The 22728-nt window shown below is 44.4% G+C and overlaps 2 protein-coding genes across 2 annotated transcripts; one reads left to right on the forward strand and one right to left on the reverse strand.

Annotated features, from left to right (window-relative positions):
- Positions 1 to 8133: 8133 nt before the first annotated feature.
- ift74 (intraflagellar transport 74) lies at positions 8134 to 22267 on the reverse strand. The gene is made up of 20 exons (XM_079292518.1): positions 22123 to 22267; positions 20352 to 20485; positions 19750 to 19891; positions 19560 to 19608; positions 19285 to 19383; positions 18889 to 18949; positions 18292 to 18351; positions 18106 to 18167; positions 12477 to 12615; positions 12177 to 12239; positions 11414 to 11557; positions 11225 to 11265; positions 10805 to 10884; positions 10424 to 10477; positions 9879 to 9976; positions 9650 to 9776; positions 9398 to 9561; positions 9124 to 9249; positions 8655 to 8715; positions 8134 to 8523 (listed from the first exon to the last, which is right to left on the reverse strand). Exons 2-20 carry the CDS (start codon positions 20478 to 20480, stop codon positions 8408 to 8410), a joined length of 1815 nt encoding a protein of 604 aa, XP_079148644.1. The 5' UTR covers positions 20481 to 20485; positions 22123 to 22267; the 3' UTR covers positions 8134 to 8407.
- On the forward strand, positions 14091 to 16637 carry LOC306794059 (leucine-rich repeat-containing protein 19-like; the record flags this gene model as incomplete). The annotated part of the gene is made up of 6 exons (XM_079291929.1): positions 14091 to 14192; positions 14315 to 14562; positions 14815 to 14926; positions 15018 to 15105; positions 16053 to 16217; positions 16297 to 16637. The coding sequence occupies 6 exons, from the start codon at positions 14091 to 14093 to the stop codon at positions 16635 to 16637; spliced, it is 1056 nt and encodes a 351-aa protein (XP_079148055.1).
- Positions 22268 to 22728: the final 461 nt, after the last annotated feature.

Below are 22728 nucleotides of genomic sequence, written 5' to 3' on the forward strand. Positions count from 1 at the left end.
TGGTATGTATTCATTCAATCACACACTACAGCAGTGGTCACAGGTGGAGATCTGAAGTCTACTGAGTGCACACACATGTATATATATGTGCATCACCCCAAATAGCCATGAAATACGGAAACCTAATCCCATACAATTCATCATTTTTAACTGAATAGATGCGGCGCTGTCCAGGGCACTGAGTAGGTGCGGCGCTGTCCAGGGCACTGAATAGGAGCGGATGAGATCAATAGGCAGAAGAACATGACGTGTTCACTTCTAAGCCTGCTTCTTTTCACTTCATCTCGCTGCCTGGGCTGAGAATAGATCTACGCTGACAAGGGCACCATTTCTATTTTCATCAGTTTTCATTTCCCTTAGTTTATAAAGACTATTTCTGTTGAGCTACTACTCTCAGCAAAGCCCCGTCACATATGTTGTCATAGGTCAGTTTATTTATAGGCCTTTTATATGATTTGTTTTTACACAGCTTCATCTATTCTGGAATATTTGTCACTGAAGCTTCAAGGACCCCAGAATGTTATTTGGGACAGTGGACCTTTAAAAGCACAATGTGTTGTTTTTACACTTCTGTATTTGCACAGATTACACAACTGAGGTTTACCATCTGAAATAATTAGCTTTCCAGGTGCTGGTGGTGAGCTAGCTGTTTCCCCCTGGTCCCAGTCTGTATGCTAAGCTAGGCTAACTGCCTGCTGGCTGTAGCTACATATATCGACAGTGATGAGACTGGTATCAATATTCTCATCCAACAACAAAGTAAATAAGCATATTTTCCTGAAATATTTAACTAAGCACCAGTATTTATTTCAAGTCTTTAAAGTGGTACTATCCGGTGAGTTAGTATTTGCAACATTCTTCCTGCAACACATTATACATTATATCTTGAGTTTGATGGATCTGTCTCTGTAAAGTATCAAACTGACTATATCCTAACTGTCACGTAAAAGAAGCATAAAACATAAACAAGTACATGAGTGAAATCCAGATCACTCGTTTACTTCTGGTTCCTTAGCTTGTGTTTGTACAAAGCTCCAGTGTGTACAGAGATGTATTCATTTTGTAGAAGAACACGATGACTGGACTTTAGTGGTGCAGTAAATACCTAGATGATGAGGATGTGGGTTCAAGAGGTATTATAGTTTTGTCCCCAACGCTGTCCCATCACTGAAAGCACAAAGGGCCTCGTGCAGAAACATTGTCATCGGTTTCTTCTGAACCTCTTCCTTTTTTTTCTGTGAGGTTTGCTTCAATCACAAGAGCTCGCTGTCAAACCTCTCAGCCATGATGAGCACACCACACTGATACATTACTCCCCCCCCCCCCCCCAAATGGAGAGACTGGGGAATGTGACAGGTTCTCTTAAATCACCGGTACATGCGTCATAAATCTGTTTCTTTGGTTCTGACATGAAGGACTTTATGAGGACTGAGGACTTTGAGTTATTGTATTTACATCTGGTGGCCGTAAAAGGTTTAAGAGCATCTGAACAATAGGCTGTTGACATACCTTCCATCATACCTTCTTTTTTTTTTAAAGGGAAATACACACGATGTTGTGGCTCAATTAATTCAAAAGCAATAAAACAAAAAAGGAAAATAGAATATGTGATAAAATCAAGTGTTGATCCTTTTCATGGAGGATGAATATGCTCTCTTGGAAAATATACATTTTGTTTTTCTTAATGGAAATGATTACCTGAGGCCGGGGGTGATTAATATGGAATCCCAAGACTTAATCAAAAGCTAATTTCAGGGTACAGTAATCTGGCCTGTAGTTATGTTATTACAAAAAATGTGACTTTGTTTACAGCGGCTCTCAGATCACCATATGTTTGAGGCAGTTATTGATATTATTTCTTGTTACTTTGTTGTGTGAGGAACCTCCGTCCTGTCTCTTTTTGTATAAAGATGAACAGACTGCCCTCACGGCACCAGACGCTCTTATAAATGATTCGTACAACACCAACGCCTGTTTTGGCACTTTGTCAGGCTCATCTGGTTTTCGGTTTTAAATATTCAGTTCGGAAGTGATCCCTCCTGCTCTCCAGACAGCTGTGGGGATATTTCACTGTGAGAGAACATGTGTAGTGCACATACAATATACAATATCCAATATTATACTCTATACTCTGTAGACCATTCGGACCCCGAATGAGATCAGGACCCTGTGCAGCCCTTTCTTCTGGTCTCAGGCTGTTGGATTTTGGAAATGCAGAGCACAATATTAGAGAAGGTATTCTGTTTAATCATGTCAAACTATGCAACAGGTACTGTAACTGTAAAGGCATCTTCACCTATTATCCTCTCCTTAACTTCTCCTTCAACACAAGATACCGTTTTACATTGTGAAATATGTAAATAAACGTCACTTCTGATAACTTCCGAAACGTGATTCTGACTAATGTGTACTTGACTTGAGGTTGATTTTTCATACCACAGCAGTATTGTGTTACATTAGATGACATGTCTGTGCTATTATGCAAATTCTCCATTTGTGTGTAAGAAATTGGAAACTGAAATATAGAGAAAAAATATTGCAAAACCAGTTATTAGGTCTGGCTGAGGTGTATCGTTTAAAGCATAAAGCGATTGGAAACAGACATGAAGCAGTGACTTTAACGACCACTGCAGAGACGAGAAGTCAATGGCACACAAAGAATCTGATCTTTGTGGAGACTGAAACCTTTGACACATTAAGACATCAAACAAACATTCTGTGTTTTTCTTGTGTAGCAAAATGGGACTACAATCTGCGTTTCATTGTGCAACCCTGTTGTACAATGACAATAAACTAACCTCACCTGGAAATCTCTGCAAGAGAATGAAGCATGTATGTGCATTCATATGCTGTTGGGATCAGTGGACAGTGAACACTTTCACCATCAGACATCGTTTGGAGCGCCCGCTGGTGTCCTCTACAACCGTTCGTTTATTACGCTCACGTTTTGTGTTTTCCTACAAAAGCCAGTAGTGTCAGTTTCCGCTTGTTACAGTCTTATCACAGGAAACGGCTTAGTCAGGTATATGCAACAAAAGTATTGGTAAGGAAAAGATCGTGAAATATGACAAGGAGGGTGTCCACGCAAGGTTGTACTGAAAACCAAACATAATGTACAAACTATTAACATAAAACAAACAATAGATCAGGAGAACAGCGAAGTCGGTGATTGAAGCAGTGCATGTGTGCTGTGGAGGTGTTGAAGGTACAAAACCCTAAAAAGGTAATGCAGGGTGGATGTCAGCTGTAGGAAGGGAGAGATGGTGAGCACGTGGACCAGCTTTGATAGCCTGGAAAGCCCAGCAGAGCTGAATCAAGCTGACGGCCCTCGGTTAGCCATGTGCTGCTTAGGTTGGGCAGGACAGCCTGCAAGACCGTGAGAGGGTCGCAGCGGTAGGTTGAAAAAACTCATACTTTAGAATGTTGAAAAAAGTTATAGCATATAAAAAATATAAAAAGTAATTGTGTAGTAAGTCATAGTATGACAGCAGTAAATTATATTTGTCATAGTAAATTTTAAAAAGTCTTAGTATAGTATGCTGGAAAAGAGTCATTAAAAAGTTTTAGTATAGTTTGACAAAAAACTATAAATAAGTCTAACAATTCATGAAAAAGTCTGTCGTGTGTAAAAAAAAAGTCATGAGAAAATCATATCATGAAAAAAGTCTTTAAAATTCACGTATAGCATGTCGAAAGAAGTCAAAAAAGTCCAAATTGGGTTTATAATGTATAAAAGGTCATAGTTGAAAAAGTCATACAAATAGTATGATATGTCTGAAATAAGTGAAAGAAGTCTTAGTATAGTTACAGCATCGAAACGAGTAATGAAAAACTCACAGTAGAGCAGTGAAAAAAGTATTAGAAAATGACATGTAGAATGTCAAAAACATGTATTTTATCTTTGAAAAATCATAGAAAAGTGAATGTCGGGGTCTCTGTCACCTCAGCCTCCCTGTGTGTCGCCTTCATTACTCTCTGTGTCTCTGCCTCCCTCCAACCCTTCTCTCTGTGTGTTTGTCCCCTTCATTACTCCCTGTTTCTCCCTCCCTCCCTTCCAACCCTCAGCCTCTCCGTTTGTCCCCTTCATTAGTCCCTGCGTCTCTCCCTTCCCCCCCTCCAACCCCCTCTCTGTTTGTCCCCTTCATTATTCCCTGTGTCTCTCCCTCCCCCCCTCCAACCCTCCTCTCTCTCTGTTTGTCCCCTTCATTACTCTGTGTCTCTCCCTCCCTCACTCCAACCCCCTCTCTCTCTGTTTGTCCCCTTCATTACTCCCTGTGTCTCTCCCTTCCCCCCCTCCAACCCCCTTTCTGTTTGTCCCCTTCATTACTCCCTGTGTCTCTCCCTTCCCCCCCTCCAACCCCCTCTCTGTTTGTCCCCTTCATTACTCCCTGTGTCTCTCCCTCCCCCCCTCCAACCCTCCTCTCTCTCTGTGTGTCCCCTTCATTACTCTCTGTGTCTCTGCCTCCCTCCAACCCTTCTCTCTGTGTGTTTGTCCCCTTCATTACTCCCTGTTTCTCCCTCCCTCCCTTCCAACCCTCAGCCTCTCCGTTTGTCCCCTTCATTAGTCCCTGCGTCTCTCCCTTCCCCCCCTCCAACCCCCTCTCTCTCTGTTTGTCCCCTTCATTATTCCCTGTGTCTCTCCCTCCCCCCCTCCAACCCTCCTCTCTCTCTGTTTGTCCCCTTCATTACTCTGTGTCTCTCCCTCCCTCACTCCAACCCCCTCTCTCTCTGTTTGTCCCCTTCATTACTCCCTGTGTCTCTCCCTTCCCCCCCTCCAACCCTCCTCTCTCTCTGTTTGTCCCCTTCATTATTCCCTGTGTCTCTCCCTCCCCCCCTCCAACCCCCTCTCTCTCTGTTTGTCCCCTTCATTTCTCCCTCTGTCTCTCCCTCCCTCCCTTCCAACCCCCTCTCTCTCTGTTTGTCCCCTTCATTAGTCCCTGTGTCTCTCCCTCCCCCCCTCCCTTCCAACCCCCTCTCTGTTTGTCCCCTTCATTAGTCCCTGTGTCTCTCCCCCCCTCCAACCCCCTCTCTCTCTGTTTGTCCCCTTCATTAGTCCCTGTGTCTCTCCCCCCCCTCCAACCCCCTCTCTCTCTGTTTGTCCCCTTCATTAGTCCCTGTGTCTCTCCCCCCCCCTCTCTCTGTTTGTCCCCTTCATTAGTCCCTGCGTCTCTCCCTCCCCCTCCAACCCCCTCTCTCTCTGTTTGTCCCCTTCATTAGTCCCTGCGTCTCTCCCTCCCCCCCTCCAACCCTCCTCTCTCTCTGTTTGTCCCCTTCATTACTCTGTGTCTCTCCCTCCCTCACTCCAACCCTCCTCTCTCTCTGTTTGTCCCCTTCATTATTCCCTGTGTCTCTCCCTCCCCCCCTCCAACCCTCCTCTCTCTCTGTTTGTCCCCTTCATTTCTCCCTCTGTCTCTCCCTCCCTCCCTTCCAACCCCCTCTCTCTCTGTTTGTCCCCTTCATTAGTCCCTGTGTCTCTCCCTCCCCCCCTCCCTTCCAACCCCCTCTCTGTTTGTCCCCTTCATTAGTCCCTGTGTCTCTCCCCCCCCTCCAACCCCCTCTCTCTCTGTTTGTCCCCTTCATTAGTCCCTGTGTCTCTCCCCCCCCCTCCAACCCCCTCTCTCTCTGTTTGTCCCCTTCATTAGTCCCTGTGTCTCTCCCCCCCCCTCTCTCTGTTTGTCCCCTTCATTAGTCCCTGCGTCTCTCCCTCCCCCCCTCCAACCCCCTCTCTCTCTGTTTGTCCCCTTCATTAGTCCCTGTGTCTCTCCCCCCCCTCCAACCCTCCTCTCTCTCTGTTTGTCCCCTTCATTTCTCCCTCTGTCTCTCCCTCCCTCTCTTCCAACCCCCTCTCTCTCTGTTTGTCCCCTTCATTAGTCCCTGTGTCTCTCCCTCCCCCCCTCCCTTCCAACCCCCTCTCTGTTTGTCCCCTTCATTACTCCCTGTGTCTCTCCCTCCCTCCCTTCCAACCCTCCTCTCTCTCTGTTTGTCCCCTTCATTAGTCCCTGTGTCTCTCCCTCCCCCCCTCCCTTCCAACCCCCTCTCTGTTTGTCCCCTTCATTAGTCCCTGTGTCTCTCCCCCCCCCCTCCAACCCCCTCTCTCTCTGTTTGTCCCCTTCATTAGTCCCTGTGTCTCTCCCCCCCCTCCAACCCCCTCTCTCTCTGTTTGTCCCCTTCATTAGTCCCTGCGTCTCTCCCTCCCCCCTCCAACCCCCTCTCTCTCTGTTTGTCCCCTTCATTAGTCCCTGCGTCTCTCCCTCCCCCCTCCAACCCCCTCTCTCTCTGTTTGTCCCCTTCATTAGTCCCTGTGTCTCTCCCCCCCCTCCAACCCCCTCTCTCTCTGTTTGTCCCCTTCATTAGTCCCTGTGTCTCTCCCCCCCCTCCAACCCCCTCTCTCTCTGTTTGTCCCCTTCATTAGTCCCTGCGTCTCTCCCCCCCCTCCAACCCTCCTCTCTCTCTGTTTGTCCCCTTCATTAGTCCCTGTGTCTCTCCCCCCCCTCCAACCCTCCTCTCTCTCTGTTTGTCCCCTTCATTACTCCCTGTGTCTCTCCCTCCCTCCCTTCCAACCTCCTCTCTCTCTGTTTGTCCCCTTCATTACTCCCTGTGTCTCTCCCTCCCTCCCAACCTCCTCTCTCTCTGTTTGTCCCCTTCATTACTCCCTGTGTCTCTCCCTCCCTCCCTTCCAACCCTCCTCTCTCTCTGTTTGTCCCCTTCATTACTCCCTGTGTCTCTCCCGCCCTCCCTTCCAACCTCCTCTCTCTCTGTTTGTCCCCTTCATAACTCCCTGTGTCTCTCCTGTGGAGAATTTCAGTATTAAACATATAAGTACGATTAAATAACCCCCCTATTGATGAGTAGAAGTGTCACAATAATAAATATGTTAGTCACAATATGTTTCCATAAGGAACGGATTATGTTTACAATATCCTCACTAATAGAAGATATTATATGTTACAGTATATTAACTCATTGAAAGTATTAAATCATAAAAGTATAATCACTAAAGGTATTAAAACACTGTAAGAGTAGTTTGAGGGTCAGACAGGGATTTTAAGCGAGGGTTCACAGACATGCAGCAGCAAATGGAGGCGACCCCATCGATGAAGGAGGGCCAGTGGGGATCGGTCAAAAGCCAAATCTGACCGCGACGGAGATGGGGAGCCAAGATGTTTTGCGAGGAGAGAAGATGTTTCGCTAAAAGATCGATAATGGGAGGGGACAGAATTCAAATGGAGCCAATCGCTAATCGCCACGGAGGATCATCCAGATGTTTTATGACTGTTTCTGACACGTCCGACACACAGGGGATACAAAAGACAATGTTCAAGGGAGTTAACCTCAGATCACTGCAGCTCACTTTTTCAGCTGAACCGGATTCACCGGACTGTGAGGTGATGCGTGCGTGTGGTCTCTGCTCTCGAGAACATTACTATCGATAGTTAATTCAGTTTGTCAGTGAATTTCGTGTGGTACATTAAATATTGTGATTAATTTTGACCCGGTTCCAGCTCATTTTTCCACTGTTGATCACACTCTTTCTGCTCTGACGCACCTGCCAGCCTGCCATACTCAACAAGCATGGAGTTACCACTATCAGTATGATGTCGGTGTTATTCTTGTTCCGAGTGAAGTGTTTCCTTGTGTGCTTTACCTGCTAATCAATCCTTGACTTTTTTTGTGTCAGGACCAGACTCACCACGTTATACCCGGTGTGCCGACCCCTCCCATCCACTAGGGCTCTCTGTCCTGTTTGCTGCCTACTCTGTCTTTCAGGATGTTGATTGGCAGCTAACGAGCCCCACCTGAGGCTGCTGGAAGTGGCCAGCTATAAAGATGCACCACCTAAACATGAGGAGGTGCCTCCTCTCCTCGCCGACTCCTGTGTAGAGGGGCTGGCTCTTTGTTGAGTAGTTGGTTCATTAAATAAATGTGTATTTATTACTTTTATCACTCGTCTTGTCTCCCTCATGTTACCACTCTTTGAGCCGGGCCATGACAAGCGTCGAAGCTGGACTTGCAACGTTCAATATCAATACAACTTGAAGCAACAGGAGGCGGGAGTCTGAACGGGCACACATCAGACTGCACTCGTTCAATTTCAATTTTCTCAAAACTTCTTTATTCAAATAACCGGGGCACTCGTTCACAGAAACCCAAAGTAATGACTTGGATTACAGCAAAAGCTCCAATTTTACATTAGATACATTTAAACACTAAATATATAGTAGATAAATACTCTGGAACTGAGACACATTTAGGTAGTTTTGGACAGTAAGCAGCTTCAGACAACAGCGACATTTTCATCAAAAACTGAAAAACTTTATAAACTGAATATTGAACGGTCTTTAGAATAACCCCTTTATCATGACGTTAGCTGAAATATAACATGCTTTTTATGTTTTAAATGTGTGTGTTAACTCCTGTTGTTCTGCAGGAAGTCGATAAGACTCTTGTTGTAGTCCGCCACCTGTTGGGAGACGTTCTTGGCGACCGAGGCGTAGTCACTCTCCTGAGATTTAGAGGCGATGACTGATCCGCAAAGTTGAGGAAAAGAATCACTGCTGTGACCAATCACATATCAGACTTGCGATGAGTTGTCGGCACTTTAACAAGATCAAAAACATGAAGTAAAAAGATAGACGCAGATTTCGGAAGGATACACTCTTTCATCACGAAGTTGTTCTGCTCCAAGTGTTGCCATTTCCTCTCGAGGTTAGCCAGCTGAACCATAAAGCACAGAGACACAAAGTCAGCAGGCAGCAGCTCAAGGGCACTTCAACAGTGCTGACGAGGGGTTTCCTGCTGTACTGAACCACTTCTGTGACCTTTAACCCCCCATCTTCAAATAAGCAGACAATTCTAGTGTCATAATCTGATGAGCAGTGTGTGTGGACGGTGGCTGCAGATGAATTTAAGACAATGTAGAGATGAGGCGACGCCTCACTGCTTATTGCAGTTTTTCCTCAATTTGTCAGGTGAAAAAAAAATCACATAAGGTGCATAATGAATGAAATCTTTATCATAACTAACGCAAACAATATGGCATGCACTGACTACACAAACATGTCTGCAGCTACAGTTTGTGCTGAGTGGTGATGTCTTTCTAAGCAGAGTGTGAGATGCTCTGACCTGAGCGTGAGTCTCGTTTTCTTGCAGCGTCGTCTTCAGAGCTTCATATTTCCGGTTCATTTCCTCCAACAGCTCTCTGAAGGATTCCCGACGCTGACTCAGCGATATGCGGTCCTCCTGCAGTCTCTGCACCAGAGCAACATACATTTGGTTAGCCGACAGTTCAACAGAGTCAGATAGTTGTGTTACATGAATCAGCAGCATTTAAAGATCCGCACTGTAAATAAAAATGCTGCCTCGAACAGCACATGTAGCTCATAGCTGCACTTGCTACCTTTTTCTTCTCGTCGGCTGTGTGCCTCAGGGCGTCCAGGTCTCGGTAGGTGACCAGCTCAGACTCCATGGTTGTGACGCGCTCCTTCAGGGTGCTGAGCTCACCCGTGATCTTCCCCTCCAGCTGCTGCACCTTCTCCAGGTCCTGCTGCAGACGCTGGGACTCTGGGTGGTGGTGGAGTGACAGTTTGAGCACTTTAGGTTCATTAAAGGGGGCATGTCTTTACCAGGACAAAGTGTGTGTGTTACTTACCAGTTGTCAGTCCTCTGGCAGTGTTCTCTGATTGGACCACCTCCGTCTCCTTACTGACCAGCACCTCCTGCATGTTCCTCAGCTCACTGGCTGTCACTGTATCCACCTGATGCAGCCGCAACATGTTCTACAAACACAGACACACACACACACTTAGTCTCCTCTGTCCTCCTCACCATCACCTACCCTCCTCTCCTTCCCTCCTCCACCTCTCCCCATTCTTCCTCACTCTGCTGCAGTGCTCCAGCAGGGAGACGATGTTCTCCTGACTCTGTGTCATCTTGTCCTGCTCCTGAGCCCTGGAATCCTCGAATGACTCCTGGTACCCTGGAACACAGGAGGGAATGCATCTATTACTATAATATAACATAATATAATATATGTGATTCCATCTGGTCATGCAGATGTATTGATGCTCCTCTGTCAGGATGCGTCATGATGTGAAAGGAAGCCGACTGCACCACCTGGTGGTAGTTTCTAAAACAGCAAAGTGTGTTCCTCCACATTATATGAGTTCAATATACAGAATATGTAACCTATAATAGTAACCTCTCGTTTCTCTGCTATGACAGTACATCTTCATTGTTGATGACTGTTTCTCAGCGACTGTTATCATCCCCGAGGTTCTGCTGAAAGCATCACTCGTCATCCCCACAGTAGTGACTCATTCATCGTATCAGGCACCGAGTAAATAACGCAGTAATTATTGATGTTGTCACTATGATCCATGTCTACTCAGGTTTGCTCATTTAAACTGTCAAATGTTCAACTTACGGTCAATTTCCTCCTGTCTCCTCTTCAGCTCTTTGTATTTCTGCTGACTCTCCCCTTATGGACAGATTCAAAACAACTATTATACATCGTTTAGCAAGCAATGATATAATTATTCAATATGATTATCAGATGCATACTTTATTTGGTAGCACTGTCAAATACTTTGTGTGCACGAGTTTGAATGACAGTAGATGAATCTATGAAGCGACACTGTATTTTTAAAAGTCATCTTGAAATCAAAAATCTCAAAACGTAATGATTACAGAGCCTGAGATGTAAATATTTGCTGGCATGTCTTTATCTTTGGACTGAGAGACGTGTTTTAGAGGGAATTTAAAAGCATGTTTTAGGGAGGAATGGAAAGTTGAGATCCAGTGTTACCCTGAGCTTCCTCTGAGTCCTGCTCCAGCTGCCGGATCTCCTCTGTGATTTGTCCCATCCTGTCCCCGATCTCTGTGAGCCTGGGGACGCGGACGGACGGGGGGGACGGGCGCGCGCGCGCGCACACACACACACACACACACACACACACACACACACACACACACACACACACGCTATCTTAATGAGTTGATCAGGGTTCATGAATAAGTGGATCATTTTTTTAACACCACCAAACATGGCTTGATGAGACAAAAGATGCCGCAAAATTGACTTTCCAACATCATTGGACTTAATTTGAGTAAATTACAGAACAGGAACTCAGAGTTTCACTTCTAATTTAAGTAAGAACATTTTAAAAGAAAATGAAACCCAACAAAGCAAAACACAGAGTTGTGGTGCGACAGCAACGCTACATACTGTCTCTCCATGCCGGCGATTTCCTGGTTGTCTTCCTTCACCTGGAAGACAGAACTGTATCTTAAATGGCTTCTTTACAAACTCAAACTCTGCCTGTACCACCACAACCTCTGCTGTCAGTCTGTGCGGGTTAAACAGTTCATTTGATCTCAGTTCATTCAAGCATTGCTGCAGCTAGCTGAAGCTAACCTGTTTGAAGAGCTGCTCTCTCTCCTCCTGTGGGGAGCCCAGGCTCTTGTGCTCAGCCTCCATGGCGTCACGCTTGGCCTCCAGCACTGACAGAGTCTCGTGGAGACGAACCACTTCCTTCTTTATGTGTGAGTGGGACAGCTCCTGCACAGAGGACAATGTAAGGTTCAACTATTCATACTGATGGCAACTACATAGCAGACAAAGTGCGTTACAACTTGTCTCTCTTCCACCCATTCACACAAACAGTCATACATCGATGACCAGTCATCGGCAGGACTGAATAACACAAGCAGTACAAACTAACTATTTACTTTATCAAATGAAGAGAAATCATCAAGGCCACTCTTCTTCTATTAAAGTATCACTACTACTGGAGAAGGCATCATTACAAGTGGTGGCTGTGTTTTAAGTCAGTAAACAGTAAAAGCGCCTGAATAAAATAAGGATTCGGATAAGGAGTATTCCTTTCATTGTGAATTCAAGCGGTCAATGTCGTCCTCAAAACGATTTCTTAAATGATATAAATATCATAGATTTATTTTCTGGGGGAGGGGTCTCATTTGGTCCAGGTCGTGTTTAAGGATTCATTAATGACGTCATTAGGAATGATAGTGAGGTACTGGCACCTGTGCAACAGGTGTTACATCTCAGTCTTTGTGGTATTAAATGTATATTAAATGTCTTAAATGTAAGTTGGTGAACCCTCATTCCATACAGTAGCCCTGCCTCGATCATCCCCCATCTGATCAATCCAACTCACAGCGTCGTAGTCCTCCTTCCTGGTCATCAGAATGTCCAGCTCCTCCTGGAGAACAGCTAGCTCCTAGGAAGAGAGAAAGGAGGCAAGGAGGCAAGGAGAAGACGAAGGACATTAGGTACATCTATTCCACATGGTGGAGAAAATAACAACAGCGTGAGTAATATTAACCAATCATCACTGCAGCACCGTGGACGCTTCCACCACCATCAAACCAACCCGACCACCGAACCATGCAACCATTACACCGATTCTTCATCTGTATGAGGAGAAGACAAGATTACGCTAGCACTACATTCTTACCTGTAGCAGCTCCTCATTGACTGTTGTCATGGTGAAATACTTCTCCTGCTTCGCAGCCGGCATCGACTGGACGACCTCGTCAGTGACGCGCCTCTCCCTCCGGATCTCCTCTTCGATCGCCCGGATAGCCTCCTCTCTCCTGCACAACAAACAGGGTGGACGAGTTCGTTGGTTAACTTTATTTAGACAACAGCATGGGATGGGGGGGGGGGGGGGGGGCATTCAAGAGAGTGAGAGTAAGAATAAAGAAAGGATGCAGAGAAGAAAGGGAGGGAGATGCCAGATAGACGGTAAATGAACATTTAGTATATCACTGCTTCCTTTCTGTTGTCCTCACTTCCTTTCCTTAAGTCCCTCTTACTTTCTTTCAAAGGACACTCCTATCTTCTCTCCGCTTACTACTTTCCTTCTCTCTTCTCCTTCACGTAACTCAATCCCCCTTTACATCCTTCTCCTTTGCTTCCTTTACTCTGTTCCTTCAACCTTTAATAACTTTTACATTTATCTAATACTTTAATTGTCAATAGCCATGAATCCTATTCATTCATTTGCTGTATTTTCTAATTGTTTAGATGTCCAACAAGGCTTAAATGTACCTCTGACCAAAGGAGGAAAGGAGGCGTGACTTCATCAAACATACAGCTTTTACAACAGGGAACAAAGTTCATCTGTTGTGCCGGCTGCATCACAGCGACAGGTGAATTTAAGTCCATCTACCGGCCCCTGGAACAACAGGTAAGTGTCTCTGGTTGTTATTAGTAAAATAAAATAGTGACAGAATATACTTGGAGCCTGGGACGACAAATCTTCTGTTAAAGAAGCAATAGTCAGGACAGCGATGGACCTTTCACTGCATGCAGGTTAAAGGTTGTTCAGCTAACAAAGGTGTGCTTGTTCTTCGCTGAATCTCCATTTCAAGAAGTTGAAGGCGTTTGCTCTCTCAGGGAAATAAGAGACTCCAGTCGACTTAATTGAGTCCTTTTCATCAGTTCATACATATACTGTACTCTGATCTCAAGTTTTACGCTCAAACACGTCAGCAGATTTGTAACTCCAATATATGTTTATATGTGGTAAGGAAAACCTCATATCTGGGTCAAAGGTTGATTCAGGTGTTGACACTGTTCTGTGCAACATCCGGTCTCAGGTATCCAAGTTCACATGAGAGCTTTTCTACTAATGTGAGAGTACAGGAGAATGTATCGTCTACAAGTTAACAGATAAAGAAAGTTGCAGGACTTCAACAGCATGTCATGTCCAGAAGGATGTATTGAAAGAGCACTTCATGTGTAAGATGTGGCCAGAATTATAGTTTAAAACATTCCAAAACTGAACTAACTCGCCTATAATGAAAGGAAGGTTGGCTGTAATGATGAATGAATCAATCAATGAAATTTTTCAGAGCGCTTTTCACAGACATAACATCACAAAGTGCTGAACAGAGCAGAAATTTAAAAGCATAAAAAACACAATGTGACCCTAGGGTCAATAACTTACATACACAGAGAAAAATAATGATGATGATGATGATTACAGGCTGCTGGTCAGAGCTAAGATTGTTTTGAGAAACGTATTGATTACCCAGAGTGCTTTCTGTTATTTCAGGGTGGGATAATGGACGGGTGGCGGCGACCTCTTCTACTGCTGTGGTTGACTTCAGTGGTAGCAACGACTATACTGGGAAGTAAGGCTGAGGTTGTGGAAGAGGAGGCACTGGTAGGACGTATTCTATTCTTCATGTTTTATTTTTGTTAAGTTAGCACAGGAAATACATGTTTTTGTTGAAACTCAGCCAGAGTGATGATGGCTCATCTGTTGTAATAACTGTCCATCAGCAGGTAAAGAACTTGACCGACAAGCTTCTGCGAGTCATCCCTCACAGTTGCAACGGTTCCTCTGTCACTGAGCTGGTGATTGAGGAGAGCCTGATTACTCTGAATGAGAGCGACAGGCTAGCCCTGGCTAGCTATCCCAGACTGGAAGAACTCCACCTGGATGGTAACCTGGTGACCAGCATACCGGCAAAGTACTTCTCTGTGGTACCACAGCTCAGAGTGCTGTCTCTGTCTGGGAACAAAATCAGCAGGTAAATAAAGATTTCCATTCTACATACTTATTTTAACACGTTTTGAACACACTGTAAGAGTTGTTAGGCTAAGAAGTGAGTGCTGCCCCTTTGTACTGCTCCAGACGTTTGAAAATCAGGCTGAATGTTTGTTCCTGATTAGCCAAGAGGGTGACTGCATCACTGGGAAAAGTAGGACTGTGACAGCATGTGTACTTCCACTGCTCCAATAACTGCATTTACAACTGATGCTTCTACTGGGTGCTACTGCAGCCTGGACCCAGAGTCTTTCTCTGGCCTAGATGTCCTGAGTGAACTGGACCTGTCCCACAACCTGCTGACAGGTCTCCATACACAGATATTCAGACGGCTGACTAATCTGCAGGTAAACCCCTTTGGGATATTCTGGAGACAAGCATTTGCCTCTTTCCACGTTATTATTAGTCCATTAACGTAACCCGGTCTGGTCTCATCAGGTGCTGAAGCTACACGGTAACCCCTGGAACTGCTCCTGTCCGCTGCTGAGCAGCATTGCAGAGGCCAAAGCAGCCGGACTTACCGTTGGTAAACATGCAATTTGAAGGTTTCAGTGTTATAGCTCAGCCACTCTAGTTCAGATGGTTTACTGATATTCAGGGTCTGATCTGAGAACATTGATCTCCTCAACACCTTCAGATAGCCTCTTTCAGTGTTTCCCAACTCATTAAACTGATTTCATGTATTAGAGACGATGGTTCAGATAATACATGTACTACAATCATCGTAGACGGTGGAACAAGACTTCCATATTGTACCTTGTTCTGCTGCAGCCTTTATGTTAATGCGACAGCATTCAAATCAGACTTCTGCTGTTTAGACTGCTACGGAAATGTTAGTGGGTCCAAACGAGTGATACACACATTTTCAGCTAGTGCATGCTTAGTGCATACATGCAGCTTTCTTTAAACGCGGCTTAACCCTCTAAAAATAGACGATAGACTACTTTCCCATGGCCAGTAGACGAGTAACCATTCTGGGTTTTTTTCTGGTGTTTGAAGTTCTGCATCACGAACGTGCCGGACAAAGACATGGTTGGTAAACAGCAGAAAGCAGCATGGAAGCCAGTGAGAATGCTCCAATGTTGTGGCTGAGATGAAGACGAGTTACAGAAGTCAGAAAACATTTCTGCAGGAAAAGTCACTGAAAAAAAAGCATGTCAACCCGGGTGTCATGTTTCCATCACTGCTGTTTGAAGATGGAGCCGATAAAGACCTGTGACTCCTGCAGTCACTTGTCCCAGGAATGAAAGCACATGTTAACCCTTCTAACTACAGACAGGAAGCCAGATGTTGGTTGTTGTTTTTGTCCAGTGGGAAAGGGGCCATTGTGACGTTTACATCAAAGTGACCAGGGCGCTTATTCAAACGAATACATTTAAATCGCTGACAGATCAATGCAAAGGGCTGCATGCTTGAAAGGGGCTTATGTGAATGCTCATTTATGACATCGCTTTCATGTGTGTGGCTCTACAGGAGGGAAACAAATCACCTGCGCTTCCCCAGACAATCAGGTTGGAAGAGATCTCCTGCAGGCTGCAGCGATGTGCTACCCATCACCACCATCCAGCTTCACTACAGACCCACAGGAACCTGTCAACTCTCAAAACTCTTCAAGCCACAAACTCAACATCAACAAAGGTACGACTAAGAGACACTTGACCTGCTTTCCTATTCTTCAACATCTCTTCTGTGTGGCTGTACATAACAAGCTTAACAGACTGGTCTCCCCTCCCCGTCTCCATCCTGCAAACCGAACTAGACCCGACACCTGTGCTCGGCAACACGTGGAAGTTCGCGGGATGTGTTGCAGCCCTGGCGATGTGCACCTCCGTGCTCATCCTTTGTGCCATAAAGGGGCCTTCCTTGTACATGCTCTTCCACAACTACCGTCATCGCCGGCTGCGCCAAGAGGAGGAGGACGTTGTGTCAACAGTCTTCTCGGAGACAGGAAGACACGTGAACCATCAGACATTCACCTTCAAACAAGAGAATGGGCAGATAGAGGAGGAGGAGGGGGATGGGTATTTTGAGGACCCATACATCAAGAGCGAAGAGTGACATGCAGGAGGGGAGACATCAGCAGCAGGTGAACCAGTGACAAGACGAGGAGGCAATCATCACAAAGAGGAAAATATGGCACTCGTCTACTCAAAAGGAAAATTGTTCTAGAAGAATAGCTCTTAGATGGAATATGTTCAGAGTACAAGGTGGATACGTTGACATCTAAATAAAATCATTTAACTATGTATTATCATTCTAGGGCTCTGTGGCTCGTACTGTAAGAGGGTTTTACTAGAACTATAACATCTGAGCTGTTGCTCAACTAAAGCTTTGTATGTACCGTCGCTTGCTTGGCTCTATAGCATGAGCTTCAGCATGAACGTTGAATGAATGAATGATCTGTGTGCTGCATTATTCTCTGAAAGGCCAGAGAGCTTACAAACAAAATGAACTGTGAGGAATCGAAGAGACATAGAGTGTAACTCTTAGATATCAACTAACCTCACAGTGACGAGGAGAGATCGTAATTATCTGTAAACTCATATTCAGGGTCTACTTTATTACCTTTGTACAAGTCAAGTATTAAAAGCATGAGAAAGAAACATAGGCTGAATATCCTGTCAACTGTGTGATTTGACTGAAACATATTTACTCAGAAGTTTTTGAAGACCCTCCTGTTCCTAAAGCATTTAAAAACCAATTGTTGTTCTATGTATAATCCCTAGACGTGTAAATAGTGCTTTCATCGGGTAACTACTGTATTCATCACGTGATACAGTTACAAAAATTCCACTTGCATACCCCACACAGCCGCCGTGATTACGTCCTTTTCTGGTGCGCACGCCTTCACTAAGAAAAGTGCACACCGAGCTGAACAGACTGACAAATACATGCAACATGTAACATGTAAGGCCCACTCGCCATACTTTGACTAACAGAGCGCAGATGTGGCACTTTGCATGGCACTACTTTGAAGAGCGAGTTTTACTCCAAGATGTTACTCCAGTCACGAGGAGCTTGCTACTTGCCATCTCTGAACTGCAGAGATGTCTGTCTCTTAGAGACAAAGAGCGACTCCTGTGCTTTCCCTTGTAAGTCTGGAGTAGGTTGAAGTCTTGGTTGACTTCAGGTCTCCCTCACCTGGTGCTTATACCTGACGTTCGCTCCCACACTTTCTTCTGCTTCAGTCGGTTTGTACAATGTGACGTCATTTTGAAGCTACTCATCATCTTTAAAGCTGCACTAAAACCAATTATAGATGACCAGATGAGATGGTTGACTTGCGAAACATTCTGCAGATTAAATCGTTGTCCAGCTGTGAACTGCAGCTAACATTGATGAACCACATGACCACGACATCAAGACAATAAATACATTTCCTCAATCGATCATCGCTGACACCAATTGATAAAGCTTGACAAGATGCCTAAATACAGAAAGCATTTCAAGTTTTCCTCTATTACCATTTCAATTTAAAGAGAATACTGTGCAATGACCACAGTTTAAAGGTCTACCAGATACTCACTCTCTCCTCTCAGTGAAGATGCTGTCAATGCTCTCAGCCTCGCTGTCATTGTGGGCCTTCAACTGGGAGGGCAGAGAGGAAGGAAAGGACAGGATCAACGGGCATCTTCATCTCATCTGAGACTTGACCTCTCATTGAGCAGCAGGTGTCAGAATAGTTACCACATTGCTTACATGGTACACTTACAATGTTGTAGTCATTGATCATTTCCTCCATCTCTGTGTTGGTGTTGAGCTTGTCCACCAGCTGGAAACACAAACAGAACATGTTCAAACAGTTAAGCTGCACATCAGTGGGATTCATGGAGATAGAGCCGACAGTCAACCGTCAACACTGTTTAGACACCCTGTATTATAGAACATGGAAGTACACAGCTGATATTCATATCAGCTTCTATTGATGGAAACTCACTGACTTAACAACCATAAATAACCATTTACCATCTTTACCTGCTGCGCCGGGTGGGGGGTTCTTTCCGGCATGTCATTTGTTTGAGCCCATTCTATTGCTGTTTGCATACACATATATATATATATATATGTGTATATATATATGTATATATATATATATATATATATATATATATATACATACACACACACACACACACACACACTCACTATACATCAGAACTTTAGCTCAATACATAAAGTGTAAGCATATTTCTTCTGATATTGTTTTTACTACACACATTGGTTGCTTGACATATCCCGGATGTGTGAGCTGAGGATTATTTGAGTGTGGACTCATTGAAGATCACCACAGACTCTATGTACCATGTACCATGTTGTAGTCAGCCAGCTGGCCCTGAAGATCCTTAATCTCTGCAGCCAGGCCTTCAGCTCTAAAGGGGAAAAACACACAAACTGTTAGTTTGTGTTTTTGGTTTCACGCCGTAATGCGATTGTTCTTTATTTTATGAATTAATACTATGATATATTCTGCTCAAGAGCCCTGATATTCATATGCAATGAGGTAATAATGAGGACTGTACCGGATGCTTTGTTTTAACAGTCAAAGCCTCTACTGAGGTTGTTGGACGACGCTTCGAATGGTCGCTGAGTGTTTCTCATATATTTATGAATATCTGAAGGCTGTGGAATGCAGCGTATCTAAATAAAACACCAGAACATAGTCTGTTCATTTATTACAATATGTACAGCGTCAGCACTAACTCACCTCTTCTCGTAGGAGAGATAAACAGAATTCTCCTGGTTGTAGTTGTCAATCTCTTTGTGCAGCTTACTGGTTTCTGTGGTTAACTCGTTGATCTTACTCCTAACAGCACAACAAGAAAAATAGATATTCACTTTGAAATGGTAGAATTGACCAGTGGAAGGAAAGGTTGCCCTGCTGGAAACACAGCATAGTGTAAGGCAAGAGCAATAAGGGCGTGACATGTTTTACTCAATCATTTCGATGGTGACAGTAGAACTAACGGTAGCATGTGTTACCTAAGAAGGCCCAAGTAGTACGACTTATCCAGAATCTGTCTCTGGGGTCCTTGTGGGGTGGAAGGAGGAAGGAGGTGGTGAAGAGACACAGAGGTGAGACTTAGTATATGTCGGCTCACAGTGGCTCAAAGTGACATAAAACCAGAAGAATACAAGTCTATCTTGCCAGCTGACGTCACGTCAGACTAACCTTTCATGCCAGTCTTCATGCCACTGAGCCCCTGTTGGGTCACAGGCCTGTCAGTCACTCTGATCTGTGCTGAGAGGACTCCAGGGGTGGCGATGGGGATGCTGCCCCTCATGCCAGGATGACCGCTTGTACCTGGAACCATCTGGATGGAGGAATAGAGAATAGAACTCCATGAGACCGGGTTTCTACTCGCTCACTTGAAGAGAGCTATAGTGTTACACATCAAAACTGTGTAGAACTCCATCCTTATGAGTTTATAGGCAATGACTTCAAACTGAAAAAAGTTTGACTAAATAACTTTTTAAATGTGTTTTACAAAATATAAAATGAAGTTGTCTTAATTTAGAGCCACCTTACTGAGAAACTATGTGTGGACGAGCACAGACTCCACCAGGGGAAGTTGTGCTCGTGTCTGTTTGTCAACTCATCGACCTAAGATTTACAATGTCCATCAGAGGCCAGCTGGCACCGAGTGATACTTTGGGCCTTTTGTGCCCTTGCTAGTCTAGTTAGTCTGTGACTTTATAAAAGTACTCAATGTACTCACAGGAAGAGCACTTGTATCTCAAAGCTAAAATGCATGGAGGCTGTAGTTGACTTACCCCAGTTGCGACACGGATAGCTGTAGGAGGAGGTCGGACGGCGGTCGGGGGTCGGATGGCGCCAGGCAGCACAGATCCACTGCGGCTCAACGGGCGGCCAATGCCGGAGGGAGGCCGCTGACTCGCCATGATGCCTAAAGCCAGTATACATGTCAACATATACAGTTAACAGTGCCAATAACAAGTAACAAATCAAATGTGTGGTGCTGATGGGTGGAAGGAAATCCATACAGCCTGTGCTGCTCCAGCAAAGTCCCTGTTAGTAATGTTTGGCACATGGAACAAATACATCTTCTCTTTGCATCTGACGAGACTCCTCTACTTTTATGTGCGACACCATTTTTCTGATATGGGACTGTTGATTCTGGCAACACTCACCGGACACTGTGTGGGAAGCTATGACACAAAGTGTTGAGGCTTGTGAACCAAAATCAGCAGTGGTGTACAGTAACGAAGTAGAACTTACTTAAGTCGTTTTTTTGGATATCTGTACTTTACTTTACTATTTATATTTCTGTTGACTTTTACTTTACTACATTTTTTTTACTGCACTACATTTTGCAAAGGATACTTTTACTCCGATACATTTCCCCTGAAACCTTCGTTACTCGCTACAAAATCAAATCTATCTTTAGAAACTAAGTGAATCATGAGAGCAGCGTCGGGGACTGTGGTGGAACACAGACTGCAAGCAGGTTTGGTGAATCAGTGGTCCGAGCAGCAAGTTAAATCATTGGTTAATCACGTTAATGCACAATTGCAAACAAGTGCTCTCAAAGCCGCGGTGTTTTGATTCCCAGTGATGCCAGGATGCTACATGCTATAAGCTAGCGGGCGACTACATGAGTAGAATTCCACACAGGACGGGTGGGATGAGGAGAGGTGGACGGTCAAACAAACACTGTGTTTCCTCCAGGAGGCCGCAGTTTGTGCCGTGTGTGAAACGAGAAGCCAATGTTGATTTATTTGTGACGTGACTTCCGTACTTAAGCAACGCCACTTCCGTAGATATTTAACCTAAGATACTTTACTAGATATTTTACCTAACTAAGTAGTTTCATCGCCTAAACCTTAGTTGTTTCCTGTAAAGATGGAAGTTTATTTTGAAAAGACAGTATGCATGTAACAAGCGAAAACAGACTCATGTTGCTGGACTTTTGCAGGAAAAACGCACGAAAAATGAAGAGTAACTTTTCATAAGATATCAATAAAACGGGGATGAATTTATATCATTGTATAAAGAGAGTTACATGAGAAGATCAATCTCATGTCTGTAAGTTAAATCAGCTATAATCACTCTTTTAAAGTAATTAGTGACTCGTCTAAAACATTTTAAAAATGAATAACTTCAATAGAATCATTCTATACACTGTAGCTTCTTTACATTCTAATCGAATGTAAAGAGGTTGCATTGTAATACAATGTAACTTCTTTACATTCTAATATCTAATATCTAATGTAAATAAGTTACATTGTAATACAATGTAACTTCTTTACATTCTAATAGAATGTAACTTGTTTGAAAACGTTTGAAGTGACGTTAGCTGCCTACATGTTTGTTATTGTAGCGTAACGTTATTGACTTTATTGATTGGCGTTAGCTATGTAACGTTACGGAAAGGTTAACGTTAACGTTATCTGTACGACATATTGTAACGTGCACTAGAGCTAACCTCTCGTTGACTCTTTGTTTAGCCACCATGAGCTGAAGTAACTTCAGCGTTAGCTCCTAGCCACGGAGGAGCACGAGTAGCTAGCAAGGGTTCCGTACCTTAAACTCCTTTTTGGTCGTTTTCTTCGACAATAGAAGTTTCTAAATGTCCAACCGGAAAAGGCTGTTTCGTTGGCAAGTTTACTTGAAAGAAAATGTCAATTAACGCCAACAGTTAGCTAAAACGTTAGCTGGAAAGTCAGCAACCCGAGATGATGTTGACGTTACCCTAGTAACTGTTTTCTTCTCCTGGAGTTGAGCAGGCTGGTAGCTAACTTAGTTTAAAGGTGCGCTGCTGCCCCCACCGTCCAGCAGTGGAATTACAGGCGGACCACATGCCGGGTTTGCTGAGCTCTTCATATGGAGTGACTGAGGCTGTCTCCTTTGCTCGAGTTAATCCTAGTATGTACATTATGATTTTATAACATATGTGTATAATAGACTAACTGTCTTGTGAGCAATGCATCACATGTGTGTAAATCAATCATTTGGGCAATATGTCAAGAGCATAAAAGGTAGATCCTGGTTGTAAAGTGTTGGATATTAAACCCAAACAGCTCATAAACAACCTGAGTTGATGACTAACGGAATGCACTCCGTCACACGGAGTGGGAGGGTGAAGGGTCCGGTATGAATTTGGGCCGTTGTCTCTGACACATAATTGTA

Source organism: Melanostigma gelatinosum (assembly GCF_949748355.1).
Source record: "Melanostigma gelatinosum genome assembly, chromosome: 20".
Taxonomy (NCBI): domain Eukaryota; kingdom Metazoa; phylum Chordata; class Actinopteri; order Perciformes; family Zoarcidae; genus Melanostigma; species Melanostigma gelatinosum.

What these genes read in the sequence shown, in the direction of transcription:
- ift74 (XM_079292518.1), bottom strand. Translation starts at nt 20,480, where the DNA reads ATGGCGAGTCAGCGGCCTCCCTCCGGCATTGGCCGCCCGTTGAGCCGC. An exon ending in GAGAGCAGCTCTTCAAACAG is followed by an intron (nt 11,266 to 11,413) that starts GTTAGCTTCAGC and finishes TCTGTCTTCCAG; the next exon opens with GTGAAGGAAGACAACCAGGA. An exon ending in CAACTTCGTGATGAAAGAGT is followed by an intron (nt 8,524 to 8,654) that starts GTATCCTTCCGA and finishes TTTGCGGATCAG; the next exon opens with TCATCGCCTCTAAATCTCAG.